The sequence below is a fragment of the Hemitrygon akajei genome, unplaced genomic scaffold, assembly GCF_048418815.1.
Source record: "Hemitrygon akajei unplaced genomic scaffold, sHemAka1.3 Scf000049, whole genome shotgun sequence".
Lineage (NCBI taxonomy): Eukaryota > Metazoa > Chordata > Chondrichthyes > Myliobatiformes > Dasyatidae > Hemitrygon > Hemitrygon akajei.
The window spans coordinates 7745635-7768244 of record NW_027331935.1 but is presented as its reverse complement, the minus strand read 5'-3'; the positions used below and the strand labels follow the sequence as shown (position 1 = coordinate 7768244).

At 45.1% G+C, this 22610-nt stretch overlaps 1 protein-coding gene across 1 annotated transcript; it reads left to right on the top strand.

The window, feature by feature from the left end:
• Positions 1-10261: 10261 nt before the first annotated feature.
• On the top strand, positions 10262-14798 carry LOC140721013 (uncharacterized). Its single transcript, XM_073035877.1, has 4 exons — positions 10262-10908; positions 11077-11131; positions 11216-12728; positions 13362-14798. Exons 1-4 carry the CDS (start codon positions 10262-10264, stop codon positions 14600-14602), a joined length of 3456 nt encoding a protein of 1151 aa, XP_072891978.1. The 3' UTR covers positions 14603-14798.
• Positions 14799-22610: the final 7812 nt, after the last annotated feature.

Genomic DNA, 22610 nt, shown 5'->3' with positions numbered 1-22610 from the left:
AAGAATCCCCTACCATGGGAAATTAATTAATCCCCGACCATGCAGATGATACTAAGGTAGGTGGCGTTGTGGAAAATGAAGTAGGTTTTCAAAGGTTGCAGAGAGATTTAGGCCAGTTAGAAGAGTCGGCTGAATGATGACAGATGGTGTTTAATGCTGATAATTGTGAGGTGCTATATTTTGGTAGGAATAATCCAAACAGGACATACATGGTAAATGGTAGAGCTTTGACAAATGCAGTAGAACAGAGTGATCTGGGAATAATGGTGCATAGTTCCCTGAAGGTGGAATCTCATGTGGATAGGCTGGCGAAGAAAGCTTTTGGTATGTGGCCTTTATAAATCAGAGCATTGAGTATAGGAATTGGGATGTAATGTTAAAATTGTATAAGGCATCGGTGAGGCCAAATTTGGAGTATTGTGTACAGTTCTGGTCACCGAATTATAGGAAAGATGTCAACAAAATAGAGAGAGTACAGAGAAGGTTTACTAGAATGTTACCTGGGTTTCAGCACCTAAGTTACAGGGAAAGGTTGAACAAGTTAGGTCTTTATTATTTGGAGCGTAGAAGGTTGAGGGTGGCTTGATAGAGGTATTTAAAATTATGACGGGAATAGATCGAGTTGACATGGATAGGCTTTTTCCATTGAGAGTAGGAGAGATTCAAATAAGACAACATGATTTGAGAGTTAGGGGGGAAAAGTTTAAGGGTAACACTAGGGGAAATTCTTTACTCAGCGAGTGGTAGCTGTGTGGAACGAGCTTCCAGTAGAAGTGGTAGAGGCAGGTTCCATATTGTCATTTAAAGTAAAATTGGATAGGTATATGGACAGGAAAGGAATGGAGGGTTATGGGCTGAGTGCGGGCCAGTGGGACTAGGTGAGAGTAAGCGTTCAGCACGGACTAGAAGGGCCGAGATGGCCTGTTTCCGTGCTGTAATTGTTATATGGTTATGGTTATTAACTTTACCACATCTAATCTGTTCAGGCCTTTTAACATTCAAAATGTTAGTATAAATCCCCCTCATTCTCCTGAACTCCAGGGAATACAGCCCAAGTGCTGCCAGATATTCTTCATATGGTAACCCTCTCATTCCTGGAATAATTCTCGTGAATCTTCTCTGAACCCTCTCCAATGTCAGTATATCGTTTCTAAAATAAGGATCCCAAAACTGCACACAATACTCCAAGTGTGGTCTCACAAGTGCCTTATAGAGCCTCAACATCACATCCCTGCTCTTATATCCTATACGTCGAGTAATGAATGCCAACATTGCATTTGCCTTCTTCACCACTGACTCAACCTGGAATTTAGCTAAGGGTATCCTGCACAAGGACTCCCAAGTCCATTTGCCTCTCTGCATTTTGAATGATCTCCCCATCTAAATAATACTCTGTCCGTTTATTTCTTCCACCAAAGTGCATGACCATCCATTTTCCAACTTTATATTTCATTTGCCATTTCTTTGCCCGTTCCCCAACTATCTGAGTCTCTCTGCAGTCTTTCTGTTTCCTCAACACTACCCGCTCCTCCACCTATCTTTGTATCATCGGCAATTTTAGCCACAAATCCATTAATAATGTAGACCAAATCATAGACATACATCGAAAAAGCAGCGATTCCAAAACTGTCCCCTGTGGAACTCCACTGGTAACTGGCAGCCAGCCAGAATACGATACATTTATTCCCACTCTCTGTTTTCTGCTGACCTAGCAATGTTCAACCACGCTAGTAACTTCCCTGTAATTCCATGACCTCTTATCCTGCTAAGCAGCCCCATGTGCGGCACCTTGTCAAAGGATTTCTGAAAATCCAAGTACACTATATCTATTTCATGTCCTTTGTCTACCTGGCTTGTAATTTCCTTTAAAATTGCAGTAGGTTTCTCAGGCAGGGTTTTCCTTTCAGGAATCCATGCTGGCTTTGGTGTCTCTTGTTATGTGTCTCAGATACTCCATAATCTCATCCCTAAAAATCACTTCCAACAACTTCCCAACCACTGATGCCAGGCTAACAGGTCTATAGGTTCCTTTCTTCTGCCTCCCTCCCTTCTTAAATTGTGGATAACATTTGCAATTTACCAGTCATCCGGTACAATGCCAGAATCTGTCGTTTCCTGAAAGATCATCGTTAAGGCCTCTGCAGTCTCTCCAGTTACTTCCTTCAGAACCCGAGGGTGCATTCCATCAGGTCCAGGAGATTTATCTACACTCAGACCATTATCTTCCTAAGCACCTCCTCAGTCGTAATTGTCACTTCCCTGATACTCTTGAATGTCTGATATACTGTAGACATCCACTGTGAAGACTGATGCAAACTACTCATTCAGTTCCACTGCCATCTTGGCACTTCTCATTACAATATCTCCAGCATCATTCTGTATTGGTCCTATATCTACCCTTGACTCTCTTTTACCTTTTGTATACTTAAAAAAGCTTTTAGTATCCTCTTTGATATTAGTCCCATGCTTACTCGCATCATTCATCAGTTCCTTCTGAATGACCTTCCTAGATTTCTTCTGCAAGTTGTTAAAAGCCTGCAATCCTCTATCTTCCCATTAGCTTTGGCTTCCTTGTACACAGTCTTTTGCTTTTGCTTTGGGTCTGACTTCACTTGTCAGCCTTGCTCTTTTCAATGTTTTGGGTGATTTTCACTAATTTCAAAGGACTGTGCCTCAGACATCTGGGCTATTGCAATTCACCTCTAATGTCTAACAGCAGAGCAAGTAGTTAATCTTCGATGGCGCAGAGTCAGAAACCAAAGAGTTGCCAGCCTGAGTTAGGGCTTTGGGGCTCATGAAAGAGATGGGGCCTGAAGTTTACAAGGAGGAGGAAGATGAGGAATCAGACCAACAGGATGTGGCTACAAATGAAAGATCAGAAACATTTGGAAACTGGTTGATCGAAACAAAAGGTGGTTTATTTCTGCAAAATACTGGTGGAAATCAACAGATCAGGAAGCAAATGTGGAGAGGAATAAATAGACAACATTTAGGCCGAACCCCTTCAGCATGCCTGGACTGTGTACTCCTCTGCTTAGCTGCTGCATGCATTGCAGAGTTCCTCCTGCATTTTATGTGTATGTGCCCACATTTCCAGCAACAGCAGAATCTCTTGTGTTTCATATCTGCATTTTTAAGAAGATTCTACTTTGGCATTAAACACGCAGAAAGTTTGCTGATATTAATTGTATTCATTATGGGGGCTTCTTTCTGTGTTAAAAGAGCTGCTGAGTTTTCTATACACAAAAAAATTGATATGGACATGTAACTGGTGCCTGCAGAACTTTTAATGGCACCGTAATTACCCAGAAAGCGCTGCGTTTGAAAGATTCGGCATCTTTTACGCCTGCGCTGAAGCCCCGATTGAATGCGCAGGCGTCAAAGATGCCGACGTTCCCAAATGTTGCGCATGCGCAGTTCACAAAAGGCCTCGGAAACTCGGCGCAGGTAAGAACGATTTTCTGGGTCAGCCTTTACAATACCGACTGAGGGACAATTGCAGTGAGTCCAGTCACTCGACCCTCAATCCCGGCACAGTCCTGCTCTCGTCCCTCTTTCTCAGCCCCACGATCCGTATTCGGGCCCCGGGGAGCTTCCGGCTGATGAGGGAATGGGAACAGATGTGTCTCTCAGACAGAGCTGAGCTCCAGCTATCTAAATGTAAGGATTGGGAACTCGGAGATAGGGCACAACAATCTTTTACATCAGCTGTTGAGAAAATCACATTTGTTTTACCTCCAATCCCAAACAGGAGAAAATCTGCAGATGCTGGAAATCCAAGCAACACACACAAACTGCCGGCGGAACTCAGCATTAGTACTCTTTTCCATAGATGCTGCCTGGCCTGCTGAGTTCCTCCAGTATTTTGTCTGTGTTGCTTTGTTCCACCTCCTCCTGGTCTGAACTTTTCTGCCCGTGAGAACATGTTTTGACTCATTCTCTCTGGGAAGGTAATTATATCAAACAGCTTTTTGTCCTGGGCAACAATTAGCTTTCACATCACAAATGTGCCAGATGTCTCCAATGAGACAGACTACTAACCTTTCCTTCAGATTCATTGGCATTGCCATCAATGAGTTCACCATGAGTTCACCTAGGGGAGGGTTCGGGGAAATATTTATGTACAATACAGAAACTGGTATTATCTGTGTCTATTGTGGAGATGCAAAAGTTGCTGGAGAATTTACAAGTGGGAAAAAGTGGAGTGATACTTGGAAATGTGACTTTTTGAAGTGTAATTTAGCAAGCAAACCACATATGGACAAAGTGCAAAAGCTCTGGTGAGAAAATCCTTCATTACCCGTTACAGGCCTGTTACACAGGTTGTGTGAGAGTGCAGGTGAACTTGATCAGACCCAGAGGAGATCAAAGTTCTTTTCAACAGTGATTTGCTAGGTGTTAAAATGAATACCTCTCTATATAAAATTCACTGTGCACATGTTGACACTGGATTACAAAAATGCCCAATACAGGCTTCATGTGCACACTGGTCATTATAAATTAGGGGGGACATTGGTGGGAAGGTGGGGAGACCTCCAGTGTCCCTGTTGCCCTCACCTACAAGATGTGCATCCAGATGCAGCTTGTAACCCTGCACTTAAGGAGTTGGAGCTGGAAATGGATGAATTCCGGATCATCCAAGGAGTTGGAGGAGGTGATAGATATGATATGAAGAGAGGTGAGTTACACCCAAGGTGCAGGACACAGGAAACTGGGTGAGAGTCAGGAAGGGGAATGAGGTTAAACAGCCCTCACAGAGTACTCTTGTGGTCAACCCCACAACAACAGGTAGACCACTTTAGAAACTGGTGGGGGGTGGATTACCTGGCAGAGGTTATTCAAAGGGTTGATAGAGGATTCGTTAGTTAGGGGAACAGAACAAGAAGGGGACTAATATCCTCGTGGTAAGGCTTTCGACAGCTAGTGTTGGGGGGGGAGGTGATGTGGTTAAAATAAGTTGTAGGGGGAATGGGAGTCAGAATGAGAGAGCAGATAGTGGAAAGGGTGAATTGAATTGATTTTATTACATCATATATATGAGGAGTAGAAATCTTTTGGTTACGTCTCCATCTAAATGTGCAATGTGTAATTTGTAGTAATTCATAATAAATAGTTTGCACTTAGGACAGTCAATATAACATAGAAATCAATTAATCAGTCTGATGGCCTGGTAGAAGATGATGTCCTGGAGCCTGCTGGTCCTTTTGCTGTGGTACCGTTTCCTGGATGGTAGCAGCAGGAACAGTTTGTGGTTGTGGTGAATTGTGTCCCCAGTATCCTTTGGGCCCTTCTTCCTCGGTACAGCTGTTCACCCTCTCAACAGCAAAGGGGTTTACCCTGTCTCCATTCCTTTTGTAATCCACAACCAGCTCTTTAGTTTTTACGACATTGAGGGAGAGGTTTTCTTGACATCAGACAGATGTTGTTCAGACCTGTTAATTTGTAACAGCTTCCCAATATTTTTTGCTCTATTATTTACCCTACCTTTGGCTTTTATGTTGGCTTTGGCTTCTCATTTCAGCCATTGTTGTGTCCTCCTGCCATTCTAATGCTTCATTGGGATGTATCTACCATGCACCTCCCGAATTGTTCCCGGAAACTCCAGCCATTGCTGCTCCATCGACATTCCTACCAGTTTCCCCTTCCAATCAATTTTGTCCAGCTTCTCTGTCATAGAAACCTGGAGAAGTTCAGTGCAGAAACAGACCATTTGTCCATCTAGACAATGCTGAAAACATTTAAGCTGTCTGATGCAATGACCTGCACTGAGACGATAGCACTCCATACCCCTACCATCCAGCTGCCTATCCAAACTTCACTTAAATGGTGAAATCGAGCTCACATGCACCACTGTGCTGGCATCTCATTCCACACTCTCACAATCGATTCAGTGAAGAGCTTTCCCACATGTTCCCATTAAATTTTCACCTTCCTCACTTACCCATGACCTCTGGTTGTCATCCCACCCAACCTCAGCGGAAAAAACCTGCTGCATTTACCCTATCTGTACCTTCATAATTTTGCATACTTCCAACAAATCCTCAAAACAATGTATAGTTTCCTTGTTTATGCTTAGAGCCTTGTTTAGGTGCATAAGATGATGAGGGGCATTGATCGTGTGGATAGTCAGAGGCTTTTCCCAGGGCTGAAATGGCTAACAGGAGGGGGCATAATTTTAAGGCGCTTGGAAATAGATACCGAGGGAAAGTCAGGGGTAAGTTTTTGCATAGAGAGTGGTGTGTGGGTGGAATGCACTGCCAGCAGCGGTGCTTGAGGCAGATACAATAGGGTCTTTTAACAGCCTCTTAGACAGGTACATGGAGCTTAGAAAATAGAGGGCTATGCACTAGGGAAACTCTAGGCAGTTTCTAGAGTAAGTTGCATGGTTGGCACAACATTGTGGGCTGAATGGTTTGGAATATGCTGTGGATTTCAATGTTTTATGTTGAACAGTGAAATAACTTTGGCTATCCTACAATCCTCTGATAACCACACCCCCCCCCCCCCCCGTTCACTAAGGATGATTTGGTTATCTCTGCTAGGGGCCCGACAATTTCTGCACTTGCCTCCTGTAGGGTCCGAGGGAGCACCATGTCATGTCCTTTTCCACACTCCCATAGACCCTGTGTCCATCTCCTGAGTAAATAGGGATGAAAACATATTTAACATCTCCCCCATCTGCTTTGGTTCCACACGTGGATTGCCATTCCGGTCTTCCAGAGGACCAACTTTGTGCCTTGCAATCCTTTTGCTCTTAATCTATCTCTGGAATCCCTGATGATTATCCTTCATCTTTTTTGCGACAGCAACCTCATGCCTTCTTTTAGCCATCCTGATTTATTTCTTATTTGTTCTCTTGCATTGCTTATACTCCATAAGAACCTGCCTGCCTATCCCTGTTATATAACTCCATTTTGTGCTTCACCAGGGTCTCAATATTTCTTGAAATCCAAGGTTCCCTACAGTTTCTATCTTTACCTTTTATTCTGAGAAGCACATACCCACTTTGCACTTTCAAAATTTCACTTTGAAGGCCTGCCACTTACCAAGCACACCTTTGCCATAAAGCAGCCTGTCCCAGTCCACAGGTGCCAGATCCTAGTGTCATAATTCCAGGTGTTGATCCATGCCCTGAACACATCCACCTTTCCTACGCTGCTCCTTACATTGAGATATACAGGGCTTAGCATATTCACTGCACCATGCTCAACGTTTTTCATTCCTGACCTTGTCTGAGGTCTGAACAACATCTGTCTCCAAAACCCCTCCACTATCTGTTCTGTCATTCCCCCTGCAACTTTAGTTTACCCCCCCCCATGCCCCACCTCCCACCATGCAGCTCTATCACCCCTTTGGCTTTCATCTCCCAGATCAATAAAAAGGAGGTGCATACAGGCAGATAGGAACAAATGGGCTACTTATGAGATACAGGAAATTCAAGTGAACACTGATGAAAGAAGGCATGAGGTTGCCCCAGCAGACAAGGTGAAGGAGAATCCTCATGGATTCTGCAGATATGTTAAGTGCAAAAAGATTGCAAGGGAAAAAATTAACCCTTTGCAAAATCAGAATGGTAATCCATATGAGGAGACAAAATAGATGGGGGAGATTTTTTCTGCATTCGTATTTACTCAGGAGGTGGACACAGAGTCTATAGAAGTGAGGCAAAGCAGCATCAACTTCATGGAGACTGTACAGATTACAGAGGTGGAGGTGTTTGCCGTCTGAAGGCAAATTGCCATGGATAAATCCCCAGGGCCTGACAAATTGTTCCCTCGGACCCTTTGGAAGACAAGTGCAGAAGCTGTCGGGGCCCAAGCACAGATATTTAAATCATCCTTAGTGACAGGTGAGGTACTGGAGGATTGGAGGACAACCAATGTTGTTCCGCTGTTCAAGAAAGGCTCTAAAAATAAACTAAGAAATTGTACATTGGTGTGCTTGACATCAGTAGGGGGAAAGTTATTGGAACGTATGCACAGGAACCGGATATATAAGTATTTGGATAGATGTGAATTGATTAAGGATAGACAACATGGCTTTGTGCTTGGTAGTTCATGGCTCACCAATCTTATAGCGTTTCTCGAGGAAGTTATCAAGAAAGTGGATGAAGGCAAAGCAGTGGATGTTGTCTACATGGACTTCGGCAAGGCACTTGACAATGTCTCATATGGGAGGTTGGTCAAGAAGGTTCAGTCACTCAGCATTCAAGATGAGATAGTAAATTGGACGAGACACTGGCTTTGGGAGAAGCCAGAGTGTGGTAGCAGATGGTTGCCTCTCTGACTGGAGGCCTGTGACTAGTTGTGTGTCATAGGGATCAGTGCTTGATCTGTTGTTGTTTGTCAGCTATATCAGTAGTCTGGATGATAGTGTGGTTAACTGGATCAGTAAATTTGTGGATGACACCAAGATTGGGGTGTAGTGGACAGCGAGGAAGACTATCATGGCTTACAGTGCGATCTGGACCAGCTGGAAAAATGGTTTGAGAAATGGAAAATGAAATTTAATGCAGACAAGTGTGAGGTGTTGCACTTTGGTAGGACCTACCAGTGTAGGTCTTATACAGTGACTGGTTGGGCACTGAGGAGTGTTGTAGAGGAAAGGGAACTGGGATGTCTGTAATTCACTGAAAGTGGTATCACAGTTAGATAGAGACGGAAAGAAAGATTTCAGCCCATTGGCCTTCATGAACCAAAGCACTGACAACAGTAGATAGATGAAAGTTGTAAAAGAGGTTCCGAGAGTTCAGAGAAAATTCACAAGGATTTTGCCAGGTCTGGAGGACTTGGGTTACGAGGAAAAATTGAACAGGTTAGGACTTTATTCCTTGGAATGTAGAAGATTGAGGGGAGATTTGATTGTGATAGAGGGGCATAGATAAAATGCAGGCTGGCTTTAACCACGGAGATGGTGTGGAACTACAACCAGAGGCCATGGGTTAAGGGTGAAAGGTGAAATGTTAAGGGGAACATGAGGGGAAACTTCTTCACACAGATGGTCATCTGGGTGTGGAATGAGCAGCCAACACAAATGGTGAATGCGAGCTGGATTTCAACATTTAAGGAGTTTTGTGTAGGTACCTGAATGGTAGGGGTGTGGGAGTGGGGAGTTTAAATAGTTTAGCACAAGCTAGATAGCCCAAAGGGCCTGTTTCTTTGTTGGTACTTTTCTGCAAGAGCCTTTAACAGCTGTGCGGACCAACCATTCATCTCAGCAAGAAATTTTTATAAGGCATTAAAACTGTGGCACTTTAAGTTAATAATACATATAAGAAAATCCCAGCTGCACGTCAAGAAAGACTATTTGTGTGAGAATTTTTCAGTTACTGTGTGGCCAGGCACCCATGCAGCTCAGCAGGAACAGGGAATAATACCAATGGAGGGAGACAAACTGAGCCAAGGCACAAATTGGAGACCACAGAAATGCCCCATTCCTATAGAAACAAGAAGAGCATCAGGGAATTGATGGTTATTCCAGATACCAGCACTGTGCCCAGTTAGAAGATGATTTCTCTGTCCAACTTGGGTGGAACCTCACTGTAACAGTGTGATGCTGGATCAGACCTTGGCAACTCAAGTAATCTCATCCGAAGTGTTGTCCTACACCCAGTGATGGATTTTGTAAATCTTTTTACAGGTTAAAAACGAGAAGGAATTTGTCTCCTGGAAGCTCAGACATGGCACACCAGTTTTGCTGTCTCTGTCTAGATATTTAAGAAGTGAAGCAAGGGATTCAATCGACCATCCTACCTGATCAGACTACGGGGCAGGATTCACTCAGTCATTTGACCAACTGGCACGCCCGTCATTTTACACAGGGGAGAGCCCATTCTTCTGCTCAGACATTGGGAATGGATTCAGTCAGTCATCTCAACTGAAAGTACATCAGCAAGTTCACACTGGGCAAGGTCATTCACCTGCTTAGTCTGTGTGTAAGAAAGCACTTAGTCTGTCATCCCACCTGTGGACACACCAGTCAGAAGCTGGTCATCTGCTGAATTTCTGGGAAAGGATTCACTCGGTCATCTGACCTGATGGCACACCAGGGAGTTCAGACCGGGGTGCGGCCGTTCACTTGCTCGGGCTGTGGGATGAGATTCACTCGGTCATCCAGCCTACAGAGTCATCAGCGAGTTCACACTGGGGAGAAGCCATTCACCTGCTCAGTCTGTGGGATGAGATTCACTCGGTCATCCAGCCTACAGAGTCATCAGCGAGTTCACACTGGGGAGAAGCCATTCACCTGCTCGGACTGTGGGATGAGATTCACTCGGTCATCCAGCCTACAGAGTCACCAGAAAGTTCACACTGGGGAGAAGCAGTTCACCTGCTCAGTCTGTGGGAAGGGATTCACTTTGTCATCCAGCCTACAGAGTCATCAGCGAGTTCACACTGGGGAGAAGCCATTCACCTGCTCAGACTGTGGGAAGGGATTCACTTTGTCATCCAGCCTACAGAGTCATCAGCGAGTTCACACTGGGGAGAAGCCATTCACCTGCTCAGACTGTGGGAAGGGATTCACTCGGTCATCTGACCTAATGGCTCACCAGCGAGTTCACACCGGGGAGAGGCCATTCACCTGCTTGGACTGTGGGATGAGGTTCACTTTGTCATCTCACCTACTGACACACCAGCGAGTTCACACTGGGGAGAAGCCGTTCACCTGCTCAGTCTGTGAGAAGAGATTCACTCACTCTTGCACACTACTGATACACCAGCGAGTTCACACCGGGGAGAAGCCGTTCACCTGCTCAATCTGTGGGAAGGGATTCACTCAGTCAGCCAACCTGCAGAGTCATCAGCGAGTTCACAATGGGGAGAAGCCATTCACCTGCTCAGAATGTGGGAAGGGATTCACTCTGTCATCCCAACTACTGAGTCACCAGCGAATTCACACTGGGGAGAAGCCATTCATCTGCTCAGTTTGTGAGAAGAGATTCACTCACGCTTCCAGCCTACGGAGTCATCAGCTGTTTCATACTGGGGAGAAGCCATTCACCTGCTCAGTCTGTGGGAAGGGATTCACTCGGTCATCTGAACTGAAGGTACATCAGAGAGTTCACACTGGGGAGAGGCCGTTCACCTGCACAGACTGTGGGAAGGGATTCACTTGCTCATCTACGCTGAAGGTGCATCAGCGAGTTCACACTGGGGAGAGGGCGTTCAGCTGCTCATTCTGTGGGAAGGGATTCATTCAGTCATCCAACCTGCAGATACACCAGCGAGTTCACACTGGGGAGAAGCCGTTCACCTGCTCAGACTGTGGGAAGGGATTCACTCGGTCATTTGAGCTAATGGCTCACCAGCGAGTACACACCGGGGAGCGGCCGTTTACCTGCTCGGACTGTGGGAAGGGATTCACTTTGGCATCGAAACTAGTGAGACACCAGCGAGTTCACACTGGGGAGAAGCCGTTCACCTGCTCAGTCTGTGAGAAGAGATTCACCAACTCTTCCACCCTACAGAGACACCAGCGAGTTCACACTGGGGAGAAGCCTTTCATCTGCTCAGTCTGTGGGAAGGGATTCATTCGGTCATCCCACCTACAGAATCATCAGCGAGTTCACACTGGGGAGAAGCCGTTCACCTGCTCAGAATGTGGGCAGGGATTCACTCAGTCATCCCACCTACAGAGTCATCAGCGAGTTCACACTGGGGAGAAGCCGTTCACCTGCTCAGTCTGTGGGAAGCGATTCATTCAGTCATACACCCTGCAGATACACCAGCGAGTTCACACTGGGGAGAAGCCATTCACCTGCTCAGAATGTGGGCAGGGATTCATTCAGTCATCCCACCTACAGAGACATCAGCGAGTTCACACTGGGGAGAAGCCATTCACCTGCTCAGAATGTGGGAAGAAATTCACTGATTCATCCACCCTACAGAGACACCAGCGAGTTCACACTGGGGAGAAGCCGTTCACCTGCTCAGTCTGTGAGAAGAGATTCACCAACTCTTCCAGCCTACTGACACATCAGCGAGTTCACACTGGGGAGAAGCCTTTCACCTGCTCAGTCTGTGGGAAGGGATTCACTCGGTCATCCCACCTACAGAATCATCAGCGAGTTCACACTGGGGAGAAGCCGTTCACCTGCACAGAATGTGGGCAGGGATTCACTCTGTCATCCCAACTACTGACACACCAGCGAGTTCACACTGGGGAGAAGCCATTCACCTGCTCAATCTGTGGGAAGGGATTCACTCAGTCATACACCCTGCAGATACATCAGCGAATTCACACTGGGGAGAAGCCATTCACCTGCTCAGAATGTGGGCAGGGATTCACTCAGTCATCCCACCTACGGAGACATCAGCGAGTTCACACTGGGGAGAAGCCATTCACCTGCTCAGACTGTGGGAAGGGATTCACTCGGTCATCTGACCTAATGGCTCACCAGCGAGTTCACACCGGGGAGAGGCCATTCACCTGCTTGGACTGTGGGATGAGGTTCACTTTGTCATCTCACCTACTGACACACCAGCGAGTTCACACTGGGGAGAAGCCGTTCACCTGCTCAGTCTGTGAGAAGAGATTCACTCACTCTTGCACACTACTGATACACCAGCGAGTTCACACCGGGGAGAAGCCGTTCACCTGCTCAATCTGTGGGAAGGGATTCACTCAGTCAGCCAACCTGCAGAGTCATCAGCGAGTTCACAATGGGGAGAAGCCATTCACCTGCTCAGAATGTGGGAAGGGATTCACTCTGTCATCCCAACTACTGAGTCACCAGCGAATTCACACTGGGGAGAAGCCATTCATCTGCTCAGTTTGTGAGAAGAGATTCACTCACGCTTCCAGCCTACGGAGTCATCAGCTGTTTCATACTGGGGAGAAGCCATTCACCTGCTCAGTCTGTGGGAAGGGATTCACTCGGTCATCTGAACTGAAGGTACATCAGAGAGTTCACACTGGGGAGAGGCCGTTCACCTGCACAGACTGTGGGAAGGGATTCACTTGCTCATCTACGCTGAAGGTGCATCAGCGAGTTCACACTGGGGAGAGGGCGTTCAGCTGCTCATTCTGTGGGAAGGGATTCATTCAGTCATCCAACCTGCAGATACACCAGCGAGTTCACACTGGGGAGAAGCCGTTCACCTGCTCAGACTGTGGGAAGGGATTCACTCGGTCATTTGAGCTAATGGCTCACCAGCGAGTACACACCGGGGAGCGGCCGTTTACCTGCTCGGACTGTGGGAAGGGATTCACTTTGGCATCGAAACTAGTGAGACACCAGCGAGTTCACACTGGGGAGAAGCCGTTCACCTGCTCAGTCTGTGAGAAGAGATTCACCAACTCTTCCACCCTACAGAGACACCAGCGAGTTCACACTGGGGAGAAGCCTTTCATCTGCTCAGTCTGTGGGAAGGGATTCATTCGGTCATCCCACCTACAGAATCATCAGCGAGTTCACACTGGGGAGAAGCCGTTCACCTGCTCAGAATGTGGGCAGGGATTCACTCAGTCATCCCACCTACAGAGTCATCAGCGAGTTCACACTGGGGAGAAGCCGTTCACCTGCTCAGTCTGTGGGAAGCGATTCATTCAGTCATACACCCTGCAGATACACCAGCGAGTTCACACTGGGGAGAAGCCATTCACCTGCTCAGAATGTGGGCAGGGATTCATTCAGTCATCCCACCTACAGAGACATCAGCGAGTTCACACTGGGGAGAAGCCATTCACCTGCTCAGAATGTGGGAAGAAATTCACTGATTCATCCACCCTACAGAGACACCAGCGAGTTCACACTGGGGAGAAGCCGTTCACCTGCTCAGTCTGTGAGAAGAGATTCACCAACTCTTCCAGCCTACTGACACATCAGCGAGTTCACACTGGGGAGAAGCCTTTCACCTGCTCAGTCTGTGGGAAGGGATTCACTCGGTCATCCCACCTACAGAATCATCAGCGAGTTCACACTGGGGAGAAGCCGTTCACCTGCACAGAATGTGGGCAGGGATTCACTCTGTCATCCCAACTACTGACACACCAGCGAGTTCACACTGGGGAGAAGCCATTCACCTGCTCAATCTGTGGGAAGGGATTCACTCAGTCATACACCCTGCAGATACATCAGCGAATTCACACTGGGGAGAAGCCATTCACCTGCTCAGAATGTGGGCAGGGATTCACTCAGTCATCCCACCTACGGAGACATCAGCGAGTTCACACTGGGGAGAAGCCATTCGCCTGCTCAGAATGTGGGAAGAAATTCACGGATTCATCCACCCTACAGAGACACCAGAAAGTTCACACTGGGGAGAAGCCATTCACCTGCGCAGTATGTGGGAAGGGATTCACTCAGTCAGCCAACCTGCAGAGTCACCAGCGAGTTCACACTGGGGAGAAGCCATTCACCTGCTCAGAATGTGGGAAGGGATTCACTCTGTCATCCCAACTACAGAGACATCAGCGAGTTCACACTGGGGAGAAGCCATTCACCTGCTCAGAATGTGGGAAGGGATTCACTCTGTCATCCCAACTACAGAGACATCAGCGAGTTCACACTGGAGAGAGGCCATTCACCTGCTCAGAATGTGGGAAGAAATTCACTGATTCATCCACCCTACAGATTCACCAGTCAGTTCACATATTCTGAGCTTTTCACCTGCTCAGAATGTTGGAAAGGATTCATTCAGTCATCCCAACTACTGGCACACCAGTCAGTTCACATTCTTATTAATTCCTTGCTTTTGCTTGCTGAGGACATTCATTTTAAGAGAGAGAGTGATTAAGAAGTCAAATCAGTCTGGCTTGCAGCTTGTTTACATCGCTCACAGCTTGTTTAGTTTTAACCGAGGACTCACACTCAGAGTCAGACGGAGATGAAGGAGGAAAAATGGAACAATCAAAACCAGGGAACTAGTGGCCAAGGGTCACTGCTTAGAGCTTTCCTATGCCCACAAGGGTGGGTTAAGTATCAATTCACCATACATCGAATGTGTGGTTATCACCTCATTTGATCCTTAGGTGTGGATCCGATTTGGCGTATCCTGTGAAGACCACTTATGTGTTAACCCTTGTCTGGGTGTGATGTGATAATTTACTTGAAGATGATACCCCTTGTGACAAGTCACTTTCGGTGATAATTCATATGTGATTTGAAACGACAACGGATAAAGTCTACAGCGACTGTTCTCTCATTTTACCACAATGGAACCTTTGGAATTCGATGTAATGGTCCTCTCTCGACATTTACCCTGGATTACAAATATCTCTCTTTCATCACCTATTCCGTGGATGAACTGAACTTCCATACTTTACCATCTCAAGACTCTAAGCCTTGTTTCTGTCGAGCTCAATAGTTTGGGAGTTATATTTACACACATATATACACATAACACTGTTAACTTTTATTTATCTTGCTTAATTTACTTTGTTATAAGTAGATACTAATAAAGGTAGTGGTTTTAACATCAAAACCAGACTCCAGGAGCAGTCAATTGCTGCTGGTTCATTTCTAAAGCTTTTGTTTCTAGGTTTTTGTTCGTAACAAAATTGGGGCCTGCATCTGGGATATGAACAAATTTGAGGGTGTGTTGATGAATTATTGATTTCATTGGGGAAATCCCTTTTGATTTATTTGTGTGTGCAAAATCAGCAGCAATGGATGTTGTTATATGTCTGGTAGCACCAACCTCTGAGGCATTAGAGGACGCCAGAAGGATCGTGTTGTTGTGTATTGCGAAAAGGTTTAAAATTGCTAAGGTGAAATTGACAATGAGGAAGGCACAGATGCAGAGGATTATAACTGAATGTTATGTATTTGAGGGTGTGTTTAACGTGGAGGAGTTGGAGGTGTTTCCTGAAAGTAAACCTAGTGAGCTTGAGCTCCAGCACAAGTTAGAAAAATTCAAGATGGAGCCTGCGGAAAGGCAGAGGCAGTTTGAGGCCAGAGAGGCAGAAAAACAGAGGGAGGAAGCAGAAAGACAGAGGGTGTTCGAGCTGGAAAAGATAGAGAGATTGCAGCAAAGGGGTCTAGCGTTAGACACTGGTGATAAGTTTGAGGACAGTCAGGAAGTTAAATTGGTACCTCCACTTGATGAGGCAGAGGTTGATAAATACTTTCAGCATTTTGAGAAGTTGCTCGGAGTTTAAAGTGGCCAAAAAGGGTTGGCCTATTCTCTTACAATGTGTAATTGAGGGGAAGGCTCAGCAAGCCTATTCTGCTTTGACAGTTGATGAAGCAGCTGATTATGACATAGTGAAACAGACTGTGCTCAAACTTACAAGTTGGTCCCAGAATCATACAGGCAAAAGTTTAGAAATTCAAGGAAATCTGTGAACCAGATTTATATGGAATTTGCTTGTGAGAAGTTTGTGTTTTGACTGCTGGTGCACATATAAAAATATAAATGATGATTTTAACAGCTTGAAAGCATTGGTTGTAATTGAAGAATTCAAAAGGTGTGTCCCTGATGACATAAAGACGTATTTAGATGAAAAGGATGCTGCTACATTACAGGAGTCTGCTAGATTAGCAGATGAGTTCGCTTTAACTCATAATGTTAAATTTACCCAGAATAAGTGTTTCCAAAAGAGTAGCAGGGATAACCAGGGTAAACCAGAAATTAAAGCTGGGACTAGTGACAAGAGTAACGATGAAGGGAAGCAGTTGAAGGAGAAATATTCTGGTTTGTCTTGTTACTGTTGTAATAAGCTGCTCATATGATGGCTAACTGTTCTATCCTGAATAAGAAAAACAAAAAGGAGGCAGTCCCAAATGCCTGTGTTCAGTATGTTGAAGCACCTATAACCCCACAGGGTTCTGAACATTCTGCTGAGGCTCAGTTAAGGACTGAGAGGTCTGACCGAGTTAAGAAGGGATTCGATCATTTTATGTCAGATGGGTTTGTATTAGTAAAGGAACGGTCAACCCCAGTACCAGTGAAAATTCTTTGAGATACTGGGGCTTCTCAGTCACTTATATTGGACAGCGTTCTAAAGTTTGGTGATGAGACTAACACTGGTGAGGTAAATCTTATTAAAGGCATTGGGAGCGGCATTTTATTATAGGCATTGGGGCTTCTGTGCCATTGCACAAGGTAACTTTACAGTCAGGGTTGGTTTCCAGACCTGTTAAGATTGGATTATGCTCCAGTTTACCAGTGGAAGATGTTACTTTGTTGTTAGGGAATGACCTGGCAGATGGTAAAGTAGTTCCTGCAGTGCAGTTGACAACTAAGCCAACCACTGACGACCCAGAGATGGATTTTAACATTTATCCTTCCTGCGCAGTAACTCCAAGTATGGCTAAAAAGTCTGCTGACGCAGACGGTTCTGTGCAGCATGATTCTGATACCCATGATAGCCAAAATCGGGATTCAGGTTATGCTGACTTGTCAGGGACTTTTCTGCCTTCATTGTTTCAACAGGATTCAGGTAGTAAGTCTGATGAGAAAGACTTATCCCTGTCTAGGAAGGAGTTTATAGCAGAATAGAACCGGGACCCTGAGATTGAAGTTTTAAAAGAAACAGCTCTCTCACATGATGAGATTAAGAAAATGCAAGTCGGGTATTATCTCAAGGATGGAGTGTTAATGAGGAAGTGGAGGCCACCTGCCATACCTGTGAGTGAGGAACGGACAGTTGTTCACCGATTTGTAGTTCCTAAAGTGTGTAGGATAGAAATGTTAACTTTGGCCCACAGTATGCCCTCAGGTGGCCATTTTGGAGTGAATAAAGCTAAACAGGATTATGAGGGAATTTTACAGCCTAATTTGAGGAAAGATGTTATGACCTTTTGCAGAGCCTGTCACACTTGTCAAGTTGTGGATAAACCTAATCAGGTCACCCCAGTGGCCCCACTCCAGCTAATACTTGCATTTGGTGAACCCTTTTCCAAAGTTATAGTGGATTGTGTTGGCCCATTGCCAAAGACTAAAGCTGGCCATCGGTATTTGCTAACTATTATGAGTAACTCATCCAGATTCCCAGAGGCAAAACCTCTCAGGAATATTAAAGCTCAAACCGTGACGAAGGCTCTTACTAAGTTTTTTACTCTATTTGGTTTGCCTAAAGCAATCCAGTCTGATCAAGGAAGTAATTTTACATCTGGTTTATTCCAGCAGGTGGTTTATGAACTGGGAGCTAAATGAATTACATCATCTGCATACCATCCGGAATCACAAGGGGCTTTAGATAGATTTCCTTCTACCCTCAAAACAATGAATAAGACATACTGTGTTGAAAATGGAAAATACTGGGATGAAGGAATATATTTGTTTTTGTTCACAGTAAGAGAGTCAGTACAGGAATCACTGGGCTTTAGTCCATTTGAATTTGTATTTGGTCACAGCGTGAGGGACCTTTGACCTTGTTAAAGGAACAGTGGATTGATGGGATGTACATGTTAACTTCTTAGACTATGTTTTGAAGTTCAAAAACAAACTAAACCAGTCCTGTAGCCTAGCAAGACAGAACATCTAGATTTCTCAAAGCAAAATGAAGTTTTGTTTTGATAAGCAGGCTTGTGAAAGAAAATACCAGGTGGGGGGTAAGGTGCTTGCCTTATTTCCAATGTGGATGAATCCACTTAAGGCGAAACTCAATGGACCATATGAAATAGTCTCTCAAGTTAATGATGTGAATTATGTTATTAAGACATCCGACCGACGTAAACCAACACAGGTGCTACACATAATATGATACAGACTTATTTTGTCAAGCAGGCACCATCTGTGGGTGTTGTTGTCAAAACATATGAATCTGGCAACCCTGAGAATGAAAGAATTGACTCATCTGAGACTTTTCACAAGCCAAACACGGTCCCAGTTAGGCTAATGAACTCGGTTGTTCAAGAAAACATTGATAATAAGTTGGCTCATCTGCAGCCAAAGCAACAACAACAGCTGAAGAAATTAATTCAGAAGTTTAAAGGTTTATTTCCCAATGTTCCCAAGCAAACCACGGTCGCAGTACACGACGTAGATTTCGGACCAGCCAAACTGATTAAACAACACCCATATTGCATGAAGGTAGAAAAGTGTAAATTGGCTGAGCAAGAAATTGAATATATGCTGAACAATGATATTATTAGAGCTGTGATTATGGACTGTGCCTCTAAGAACCATGTCTGTGAGAGCGAGAGAGAGAGAGAGAGAGAGAGAGAGAGAGAGAGAGAGAGAGAGAGAGTGCGGAGGGCCTGCATGATGGACAGCTGGTGTTCAGCACAATGGTATTTAAAGGAGTGTTGCTGTTTGTTTCATAGGACAGGCAGACACACAAAGGCTAGTGGGAAGAGTTGTCACTGAAGTTTTAAATGCCCACGAGGGTGGGGTTGAGGATCAGTTAAGAGGAATCAGTCTGTGACTATTAGTGCATGTAAGAGCGAACCCTGTGAAATCTGCTAGAAACCCTTGCCTGGGTTGGTAGATTGTCACTTGAAGACGGTGCTCTTAAGTTGGTCATGTTTGGCTAACTTGGAAGATTTGGAGGACATCGGAAGAGGGTCGACGACACCTGTTTGGATGCCAAATCTCTCACTCACTTCAATCCCGTGAACTGAACTAAATATCCTTACCACACCAGCGTAAGACTGCATCATTTACCAGCTAAGTTTGGGAAATATATATTTACACCTATATATGCATAACACTGTTAGATTTTGCACTGATTATGGAAAGGTAAATGCAGTAACAAAAACAGATGCATATCCTATCCCTAGGTTGGATGATTATATCGATAAGGCTGGAAAAGCTAAATTTCTTACAAAGATTGATCTGTTGAAAGGGTATAGGTATGTTCCATTGACGGACAGAGGTAGAGAAATTTCTGTGTTTGTGACACCTGGGTTGTACGAATACAATGTTTTGCCATTTGGAATGAAAAATGCTCTAGGAACATTCCGGAGAATGATTGATTCTGTAATTCGAGGGTTGGAACACACAGATACCTATACTAATGACGTAGTCACAGGGAGTGAAACTTGGAATGACCGTATCTTTGCAGTAGAAAAGCTGTTTGACAGGCTTTCCCAGGCCAACCTTACAGTTAACTTACCTAAGAGTGAATTTGGCCATGCCACTGTGACCTATCTTGGCAATGTTGTAGGTCAAGGCAAATTGGTTCCTGTTCAGGCAAAAGTCCAGGCAATTTTCTGAATTTTCTATTCCGACTGGTTACAAGGCTCTTGGAAGGTTTCTGGGAATGGTTGGATATTATCGTAAGTTCTTTAAGAACTTTGCTGGTATCGCTCTTCCGCTAACTAATCTCCTGAAGAAGGGTGAAAAGTTTGTTTGGACCGAGCCTTGTCAGAAGATTGATTGAAAGTTATGATTTGAGATTAGGTCAATCAATGTAGTGTCGTCAACAAATTTAATTCGCAGATTGGAGCTGTGAGTGGCGACACAAGTCATGGGTGCACAGAGAGTAAAGGAGGGAGCCAGGGAGACAACCCTGTGGGGTATGTGTGCTGAGGGTCAGAGAGACAGAAGTGAGGGAGTCCACACTTAGCACCTGCTGGCGATCTGACAGGAAGTGCAGGATCCAGCTACACAAGACAGGGTGAAGGCCGAGGTCTCTGAGCTTCTTGTTGAGACTTCACGCCTTCGTATGGCTACTGCTCTGCCCATGACTGCAAGGAACTGCAGAGAGCTTTGGAGAACAGAGAACATCAGAGAAACAAGCCTCCCCTCCATGGACTCTTCCTACACTTCCCCTGCCTCGGAAAAGCAGGATAAGAACTCAAAGATCCTCACAATCTGGACATTCTTGCAGCCAACCTGCTCTCCCTTCAAGGAAGCTATACAAAAGCCTTAAATTGCATACAGAAGGCTCAAGATCGGCTTCCTGTCTGTGGTTATTAGCCAAATGAATGATAAAATGTACTCAACCTCACAATGTAACTTGACGTGATCCTGCACAATATGTCTATCTGCACTGCACTTCCTCTGCAGCTATAATGCTTTGTTACAGTTATTGTTTTGTCGTATATCAACTCAATGTACTGTCATAATGTATTGATCTGTGTGGATGGTACATCAGGCAAATTTTTCACTGTAGCTCAGTACATGATGATAATAAACAATATCCCCATTTTAATTGTGTGGAAATATTAAACAGACTGAGCTTCTGCTTTGGAATCACAGAAGGAAACTTAACTGTTGCCTTTTCTGAGGAATGCAAATAAATAGAAAAGGCTTCAATCTCGCATTATGATCTGCGGTAACTGGGATCAGGTGACCGGTGGTGGGTCTCCCATATCAATATCAGAATCGGGTTTAATAGCACCAGCATATGTCATGAAATTTGTTGTCTCTGCGGCAGCAGTAGAACCTAACTCATAACAATAGATATTGACAATTGTGATTTAAAATAAGAATATACATATTAAATAGTTAAATTATATAAGTAGTACAAAAAATGTAATAAACCATTTTAATAGTGTGGAACTATTTGACTGACTGGGTTGTTGCTTTGGAAATTCTGGAGTGAAGCTTAGCTGAACTGTACACATTTATGAGAAGCTGAGATAAATCAAAAGGCTAAATTCTCACATAAATGGGTCACACATCCAGAAACATCGGCTGCACTTCAGCAGGTAAAACAGTGGAATGAAACATGCTGAACGTATTGCAGAAAAAAAACATTGTCCACTCACTATGAGAGGAAGTGACAGATCCGGATCTCACTGCCTTGTCTGTACGGGTGAAAGATGAAGCTACACGTACACGTAGAGCAGTGACCCACAGATGCTGCAGATCTGCAGAGAAACCTGAATACGAAACGGGATCAGGTGGCGGGTGGAGGGTCTCCCACCTGAACCGCTCACTCCGCTCCTCACCCTCATACGCTGCCCGACCCATTGGCCGCATTTCCCACATTATTTCATATTTACACCAGATACATATTTCGTTCTTCCCTCCATGTCTTCCCCGTCCCTTTCCCTCCACCTCCATGGTCATGAGTCATGGGCTCAATTCACATCCCGGTACAACACACAATTCAGACCCATACAGGAAGTGCGCAGGTTTCATTTAAATCAGTTTATTCACATTCCTCCAGCCTCACTGGACAGGAACACTGAGACATCAAGTGAGAAACAGCAGGAAGAGGCCATTCAGCCCCTCTAACCATCAATGAGATGGTGTCTGCTCTCCCATCTCAGACACATGGTTCTGCCCGATCCTCATTTCCTCGATCCCTTTGGTCTCCACACATCTGCTGGCTTCGGTTTTATGTGAGGACGGTCACTGAGGGTGGTAATTTACAGACTTTCGCCTCCCTCAGAGGGGAGACATTTCCCCTCATCTCAGTCCGGGACAGTCCATCCCATTTTTCAGAGACTCAGATCCCTGGTTCAACCGGTAATGATGTTGTGCATTTCAATGTGTTCACCTCTCAGTCCTCTACTCTCTAAATGAAAGAGTTATCACATTTGATCTTTCATGTGATGACCCACCACTCCAGGGACCAGTCTGGTGAATCTTCATTGCACTCTCTGTAACAAATACTCTCTAACCTCTTTGTTAATCCTCTGTGGCATTAATTACCACCTTCTGCAGCCCCGTGTTGCCCCAAACACTCTCCTCCCCCCGTCACTATTTCCACCTTCCCACCTCCCCCCTCACCTGGATCCACCTCTCACTCCCCAGCTCTTGCCCCAT

Coding starts and splice junctions, on each gene's coding strand:
- LOC140721013 (XM_073035877.1), top strand. CDS start 10,262: ATGAGATTCACTCGGTCATCCAGCCTACAGAGTCACCAGAAAGTTCAC. Junction 10,909..11,076: donor CGAATTCACACTGGGGAGAA/GCCATTCATCTG, acceptor CACTGGGGAGAG/GCCGTTCACCTGCACAGACT. Junction 12,729..13,361: donor TCTGTCATCCCAACTACTGA/GTCACCAGCGAA, acceptor TCATCTGCTCAG/TCTGTGGGAAGGGATTCATT.